Source organism: Opisthorchis viverrini (assembly GCF_000715545.1).
Source record: "Opisthorchis viverrini unplaced genomic scaffold opera_v5_238, whole genome shotgun sequence".
NCBI classification, from domain to species: Eukaryota; Metazoa; Platyhelminthes; class Trematoda; order Opisthorchiida; family Opisthorchiidae; genus Opisthorchis; species Opisthorchis viverrini.
Window position 1 is genome coordinate 518,964 of NW_008751890.1, and position 8,763 is coordinate 527,726.

Genomic DNA, 8,763 nt, shown 5'->3' on the forward strand with positions numbered 1-8,763 from the left:
CCGGTGTAATTTAGATATAAGGCATTTGTCATGGAGGATCATCGGGAAGACCAACCATTTTCTCCCCTATTGAGGCGCAACAGACAGATGTGAAACATTCTGCTGCGTTGCTTAGTAGTCGTCCCATCCTACTAACACTGAAACCATTGTATTTTTTTAAAAATGAACATAATCCCGTCGTATAAGCAATGGTATATTTACTGAGCAGTAGGAAGAAATGTATATAAAGAAAAGGAACCAAGGGCAAAGTGCAAGAATATTTCTGTTATAGCGAACAAGCTCAGATAGAAGGCAACTTGATTTTCATTTACTACAACCATCTGCGTATATATTTCCAGTAACCCCTATTTTTTCAAGCTTTGTTGAATTATCTCTAGACATCACTCGTCACTTGTCTGTAGGGTGATGAATACTTGAAAATCTAAAAACATCAAACACAGAGTGGATGATAATGTGGAGATAAAACTCCCTGTGAATTACACTATTTTGAGCGAGATCACTATTGGAATAAACAATCCTGAGACAGCCCTAAAAGGCGCATGAATCGCATCTAACATTTTACTCTGTAACACCCCACTACTGTATGAAAGTTGAATGTTTGTATTCATTTAGTGACTCCGCAAATCATCGGTTGTCTGGTAGACAACCATGTCTTTTGGAATAAGCAAAAACGCGTCCATTTACCAATGCGATTTCCGCGTTAAAGGCGGGCACTCCTTTGGAGATTTCCATACCGTATTCAGCATATTTCCCTTCTCCTTCAGTCGCCCCGTTACCAGTAAGTATAGTGATTGTAAGCGCCATTTTATGTTCTACCTTTTTTGTACTCATCTCTTCAAGAGTGAAGTCCCTAAGCCGCTGCACTTTCGCAAAGTGAACAATTCGTTGAACCAGGTGCTCCTCCAGTTTTAAATTTGAGACAAACATCCTAACAGAGACTCATTGAGCTTTAAGATATGTGCTGGAGTTGTGCCTGCAACAACTGGGTCTTTCAGACGTCGGAGGCTGATTTTGGTAACCAAGCGGAAGATCCACACTGGTCCAGTGCCGAAACATACCTCATAGTGTGGTCTCAATGATGATGAGCAGTTTTCAGATTCCTACCAAAACGTTCCAAAAAACCGATTACCAACACAAGTATATTAGCAATGATTAGAAGATTTGTTTGAAGGGAAGTTATTTTGACCAATATTTTTGTGAGGATCTATGAAAACCTGTCATCTTTTAGAATAGGAAGTTTGGTAACCTCCAGATATTTTGTTCACATTCCTCGTAATTTAGAGAAGGCGGACAAAATAACCCCTTCCCCGTCTATNTTTACCACTCACCGTCTATCTGAACTAATGTTGAGCACGTTTTGCATACTCAATTTGATTTTCTGTGGAGAATATTTGTGCAATTTACATTGTCTCATTCAAATTTCCAGCCAAATGGAAACACGGAATTAAAAAAAGACGACGCGCACTCTGTGACAGACGTGGATGTTTGTAAACGAAATTGTCATAATCTGTGGGCAAAGTGTCGATATATTGTAGATGGCCACAACAATCAGCCAAATATTCGCAGTAGAAGACTCGGCTTTTGCTGGTTTCGAAAATCTAGGCAATTAGTGAAGAATAATTTATGCGTGCAACAAAAACACACGAAAACCTAAACTTCTGACGTACGATCGTACGTCAAGTTGCCTAAGATCACTACGTCTTTGTGGGAAAATAGAGATGCTTTCCGATATGCCGATTGTCACCCATTACTTTCTTCCGCTTTAGCGAATTGAAGCAAATGAATCTGTTTTTTACTTGAGTTATTCGACAGCGGGGTAGCAAAAATAACAAGAGACGAAAGTTAAAAATCCATACCAATTTCACTCCAAGTTTGACCAAACACGTATTTACCACTGTGCCCGACTTCAGACACGCAAGTAATTTAGCAAGCAGCTTGCCGCCTTCAGATCCGCAGCAACAAAGTAGCACTCAGTTCAATATTTCACAGAAAAGTATTTCATTAATGTGTCACTTTTATAGCCATGGTATGTTATTCCATGTAATATCTTTAATAAATTAGCCGGTTAGAAAGCCTGATCCTTCCGGTCAAATGCTCCGTTAGTTTAGTTTGACCATAAGGGGGAAAATACACCAATAGAGGCCATGTATTATCTGGAAAAATAGGGCTACGGATACTGAAAAAGGAACCACTAATACTAGGTGCTTTATTAGAATGGGTAGCCTTGTTGATTCAACGATCTCATTCTTGTTCACTTTTGAAAAGAAATGGGAGAGCTGGTTTCGGAAATGAAGATAACAAACACACCACAATTGGGAAAGCTATTCGAGGAAATCTGTCGTCAACTTCCTCCTCAAAATACAGCAACATTCTTTTGGCCTCGCCTAACGTTGTGTTTAGGCTACCTCAATATGACATTCACAGAGTTTTCTCTTCATTCCATTTTCCACATATAGCAGAGCAAAACATACGACCTTTTTCTTAGTCATTTTTATTTATTCTTTAGCTGAGTTTTTAATTGAGCGGCACGAAACACAAATTTCTCGTTCGGCAATCGATTTCATGCCTGAAAATAAAATGATCCTAAAATGCTACCAAGAATTTTGGCTTCCTGTCTACTATTTAACTAGTCCTAACTCAGAAGGAGGAAGATTTGGCTCATTGATTTAAAATATCTCGTTTGATTGCCCAGGTTAACTGCTTTAATTGGACAGAATTCATGTAATTGTGGATGGGTATTTATTCTTCCATCACTGTGATTGGTATTTTGGGAAATAACATATCAATGGCACTAATTTTTTCATTGAAGGAGTAGTCTTCTCGCTCGTTCTAGGATGCCAGTCATCGACATTAGTGACTATTACTAAATTAGTAAATTGTGCATATGTTATATGAGCTCTCATTCTCATATTATGAGTCCTTTCGCTTTTTTCAGTTCCCAGAATAAATTATCCCAGTTTACTGATCGGTCTATAGGGACTAACTGGTTAACTTTTCTCATGTGTAAAGTCAAAATATGTATATTATAAAGCACTTATCTGTGGCTCTGCTGCACGTTTTATGTTTTACTTACCGCCGGGACGACATCAAACAGCTGTGTGTTCACACATCCAGTTGGATTTCTAAAGTTCGCGGTAAAACACGACATACAATAACAAGATAGATCATATTTGGCTGTTTGACCTAATTATTCAGCCATCGTTTCACAATTGAAATGAAGCTTAGGGTACGAAAATTAACATGTAATTTGACAAACAAACACAAAATCCAGGGCACATTTTATAGCAAGCAAAAATAATCAGCACTCAGGCCTACCCAAAAAAAAGTAATAAGGATATAAAGCTGATTCGGAGTCAGTTTTTTTCACGATAAGTCAGATAATTCCGTTGTTAACACAAATGGCGTTTGCAGATTTGAGTCTCTGCCATCTCAGCAGCGGGTAATTGTCTACTATTGTTCTTTGAACGACTGTTTTAACTGAGGTTGTAAACTCATTTGCAAATATGGCCGATGTTAGAAAGAGATGTGCCTGAGTCCATCATTGAGAATACCCCTCAAGCAAATGTGCGTTACAAAAGAAGGCTCATGTTTTAGATGGCATTGTAGTTGAGATGAAAAGTGCACTTCATCGCGGTTGTATTCAAAAATCTTGTGGTTATCTGAGTTTTTCAAACTACCTGTAATTCAATAATTAGAGAGCCGATGCGTTTCAAAATCTTTCCAAAATATTAAATGTCAAGTATTTTATTACGCACTCAGGAACCGCTGTAGGTATCCACCTCTCTGTCTCCAACTTTTCTTTCTTTTGTGCACTAATGGCATCGCGACAACATGTAGGATTAAAGAAACTGTCGTAACATTGGTTTGTTATTCAAGTCCTGTTTGCAAAGCTGTGCGATGAAACTGTCTCAGTAACGTTAGTCTATTTCTGTTTCTATTCCGCATTCTTTTCAAATTTATTAGTGAAGCCACTCTAAAATATTTCATTTGGCATTACAGCTATTGTGCTTTCAAAGTCTTTTAAGCGTAACCTTCCTTGGACCTCGTGCTCACATCTGTTCATTCTATATTGGGAAAAAGATGTTGAAATTATTTTTGCCTGGGGAATTTTTACCTGTTGAGTAAAAAAAGATGCTTTTTCATAACAAGGGTAAGCAAATAGCGCCAGTTCACTGATTTTTTAAGCTCACGAGTAGATCCAGCATCGGCAAGGAGTTCCTTTGGAGACTCCAACCTATGCCCGAACAAGAATATTGATGTTCGCTAAAGTGTCACACAAACTGTATTTCCCAGATCAGTCTTCCGAAGTCCTAGACTCTGGAAATAAACAGAGTCGTTTACGCTTTAATTAGACATTAGTGACTCGACACTAATAACCCAGATTGTGTAAACGATCTGTGGCTTGTGTTACGTCGTATATGTACGTAGTCGCGGCACTGATGCTCACTGCTCGGTGAAGTAATTTCACTGACGCGTGAGGATTTGTTCGTCGATTTATCTAGACTTCATTTTGTTTTATCCGCGAGTTCACTCATGAGACAAGCAATATAGTCTAACGCACTCTGTCCAGTTATCATATTACATCTTGTCCCCATAAAGGTTTGTTTTTTTCCTGGTTGCCGAATACGTTCCACTCACCATGGTGATATTTTCCATTTCGCCTTTTCACGCGTTCTTCAATTTGAAGCAGTGCTAAACATCACTCGAGAGGGTGGGTGTTGAGTCGGATTCTATCCAAAGAAACTTTCTTTAAGTTCATAGGCAAGATGCTGGCGCTACCGGCTTATGTGAGGGATTCCAAACAATCACGTTATGACTAGTTCGAGTATCTTCTTAAACATTTACTACTGGCACTTCATGGCAGTGTCTACATTAAACAGTATTGATTACGCTACCCAATAGTAAGCTGAAACAACATTTAGTTAGCGCGGATCAAAGAAAGTATTCCATATGGGATGAAACCAGTCTGTCCTCTAGTTTTTACTCACGGTAACTAGTTGTTTGTTAACGCACCGGGCTGTTTACGCCTAACAGTGACCCCATTCCGGTTTATTCAAGTCATTCCTTGAAAAAATGTGAGGAAATGAGTCCGCAGACTATTATCTTACAACGAAAATATTGGATGAAAATAAGATTGGTGGATTACAGGGCTGTTCATGAAACAAATCCAACTATATTAAATCACCAAACACTATTCACACACAGGAGTAAGGCAGACGCAGATGCTTTGTGGACACATGACGCACCCTACGGAACGACGTTTTACGTAATTTCAGGCAAAAGCCAACCAGATTTATTCTTTGATGACACGCGTGGACAGCTGAAGTGTTCGTAGTAGCTTCACATAACTCCATATAGAAATCCAAGACAAACGCGTCACAGGTAATACAACGTGTACGGATGGAGGAAGCATGCTTTGATTAAGATATATATATATATATATATATAATGATAACGTTTGTGAGTTGCTTGCTCATAGTTTGCGCATTGGCTGTTTGAGCTGCTTCCTTGACTGTTAGGCAGAATGATACAAGCGAGCTTATATATTACACTGACCTAAAATTCCCCACAGGCACAGTAGCTCTACTAGCCCCTAAGATGTTGTGAAGGCAGAACATGTAGCCGGTTTGTTGTCCGAAGAAGGAATGTCCATTCAGAGGTGGATCTTTTGCTAATTTTCCCGACTGTGGACTCACTAAATGATGAGAGCCATTAGAAACGTGCTAGTTTTCCGAATGATCAATGCCCTTCCTGGAAGGATGTAGCTAGTGATGGTCAGAGGGTTCACTGGTGCCTGCTAAACGCGCGATACACTCCGAGTCTCCAAAATTATCTTGGTCTATATATATAGCTGTGATTAGTGATCTACCAGAAAACAAGCATGGATTCGCTTATTAAGGTTTGACCAATTTGTTGGTTTTACGGTTCAGTGGTTTGATGCCTTCCAAACAGCTTTTCTTAGGTATACCTAACACTGCGGCAATACCAACAATTTCAGGTGCTCTATATTACCATTGATCAAAACATTGGAGTGTGTGACTAAAAACCCGCCATTTGTATGCACTTTTTGCCTCATTAGTTTCTGCCGAACGATCCTCTTCTGATGACTGCAACCTTTAGCTTACAGCTATATTTAGGTCAGTGGTAAACTCAAGGAGATAACTAAGTATAAACCACTCCCCACAACACCACTTTGCAATCGCATTTCCATCTTCGATTTCCTGTTTACATCTGTCTTTACAGTGGAACTCCCTCAGGAATAACGCCAGACTTGGTTAGCATACGAAAGCATTAACCGTATTATCTACGCACTAACCAAGACACACTTGATTAGGAAAAAATGTCGTTTATCTGAGAGTAAACTCTCTGATTTTCCCCAAAGATTCACCATGTATTTCGAAACAATTAAAGGCAACTTCAGCCCTCCTGTCTCACATTAAAATCGCAACTACAAAAAGGTTTCTACATCTCTCTAGGGATACCAATTTCTTCTAGTTGGAGCGGTGCTTCTTAATCACAAATGACCGCACCTCAGAACAGCCTCAAAGGAAGAAACAGTTTAAACAACTCAAGATGTTTGTTACTCTAAATGCGATTCGTAAACCTTCTTCAAATAAATAGATTGGCCTTAGGAATTATAAGCTATAGCCAGATTTTTCTGCGACATTAACACAGTCTTATTTTTATCGAGACATAAATGATCATCAACATGTGACTCAAAGTACCTTACACTAATTACCCAGCTTGAACTGCAAAGAATACAATTTAAGTAATGATACCACCCCTGAACCGTATTTCTATGGCCAACGAGAGTGAAGTTGTGCATATCCAAACTTTTGCATGTATCTATTTAATCAACCGTCTTCACGTTTGCTGCAGAGTTAAAATCAATCGGAAAATTACCTCACTGAGCAGAGGAACCTGTTTTTTTTCATAGGAACTAAATATTCCCAAAGTCGGATAAGAAGTTTTATTAGCAACAATGCAAGCTACTTCTTATTAAGTAAAGTTATTCTTAAATGGCGGTGATTGTTTTTTTTTCACCCCAAGAGTGGCCCCATGCCGACTTGAGAGTAAGGGCTAGCTGCAACGTTTTTAAGCTGCCCTAGTTTCAAACTTGGTGATAGAAACAATATGCGTCAGAATTGTCATCCTTATAAATGGATTTTGTTATTTAAGCTTACCTGGAGTAGCCAGATTTATGCCTCCGAGTTAGATACTGCATTTGAACAACGACTACAGAGCTTTGTGTAACAAGTTTACTTGAATAATAGTCGCGACAAACAATTCGGCGCGAAGCATTTTCTCCACCTGCAATCCTACCTTTTCACCCGTGATGAAGGTGGGTGTTTGTTGGATGTAGCATGATTATACAGTCAAACCTGTAATATCAAGTTTATGTTCACAAACAGCATCAGTTTGGTGCCTATGTCAACCTGTTCCCACAAACCAAAAGCTGATTCTGTCTACGTGAACAACGAAGCAGCTAATTTGTCCGGTTCATTTGAATGACGGGGGGGGGTTAATCTCGGGTGATTTGTTAGATAGATAAATAAACCACTCTTATGTGTGGTGTGTTCTTTATTCCGATTTGAAATTAAAAAACAGTAGGGGTTCCACAAAGTTTCTCGGGATATTCCATTATACAAAGCTTTGCAAATTTGAGAGGAAATTTATTTTTCAGTGGTCAGTCCTTCACACACTGCAGTGAACGAACTTTGAAGCAATTTCATTGCACTCTTAACCCGCTAAAAAAATACTGCCACGTCATCTAGGAGATTGTTTTTCCCCAATGTCTTTCATCCGGCAGTCAAGCTCGTCAGAGATGTGTAAAAGTACGCCACAAACGGATAAGGAGTTGACGTTCAACATTGAAATCCACAAAACTAACACAAATTTGCCAGGGCAGCTAACTGCATCCGTTCACTATATGATATCATCAATAGACGCACTGCTGAGGCTAGCATCGGCAGCATCTTTTTATGTGAACGCACTTCTTGCATGTATATGTAAGCACCTCATATTGGAACTGCAAACCAAACCGCACGAATAATTCGGTGTGTTTATGCTCCAGAAGTCACAGGTTTAAAAGCCTTATTTGGGTGTCAGTTTATCGCAATGTTCCTGAAACACTGCAATTAGACTGACATAATATTTCACCCGCATGATCATCGGAGGTTTACAGTTTTATCCTATATTTATAAAAGGAAAATGTGCCTCAACAAAAATTTGGAACGCAAACGTCAATTTCCCTCACAATACCCCTTTTCTGACCATGACAAAATCAAATGCCTAACGAGATGTTTTATAACGATTAAAGCAATGTTCAATCTAACTAGCGATGCTTGTCGCCACCAGGTCAACAGGAATTTCCATTTATTGTCATAAAGGGTAATAAAACAAGAGCTGGAGTGGGTTGAGATTTTTTGGTCATTATATACATCAGGTGATAAAGTATTTTTTCAACACAAAATGTTCGGTTCAGTAGCCATCATTTTAAATGTGGTGAATCAGCTATTAAACTTACAACCTCAGGCTACACCCGAGGTTTGCGTCCCGTTTAAACACAACACAGATGGTACAAAAACATCAAATAAGCTTCAATTGCTCATAGGAATCAGTGAGAAAGCACCGAAGTACAGTAACAAAAAAGCAGTATATGAAGATTAACTTAGTAACCCTACCACTCAGTGGTCCAAGATAGACTGTAGAGTTTGGCTGGGTTAGTGAATAAAAGGTGCCAAGTTGCTTCTTGTAACTAAC

General features: G+C 39.0%; 1 protein-coding gene across 1 annotated transcript in view; it reads right to left on the reverse strand.

Annotated features, from left to right (window-relative positions):
- Window positions 1–908: 908 nt before the first annotated feature.
- Window positions 909–8,763, reverse strand: part of T265_08742 (hypothetical protein) — a gene marked incomplete at both ends in the record, with an annotated part of 10,455 nt that continues 2,600 nt past the window's right edge. Inside the window, one exon of the mRNA XM_009174627.1 lies at window positions 909–1,005. Within this exon, the coding sequence (XP_009172891.1) occupies window positions 909–1,005 (97 nt within the window). The remainder of the gene's footprint in view (window positions 1,006–8,763) is intronic.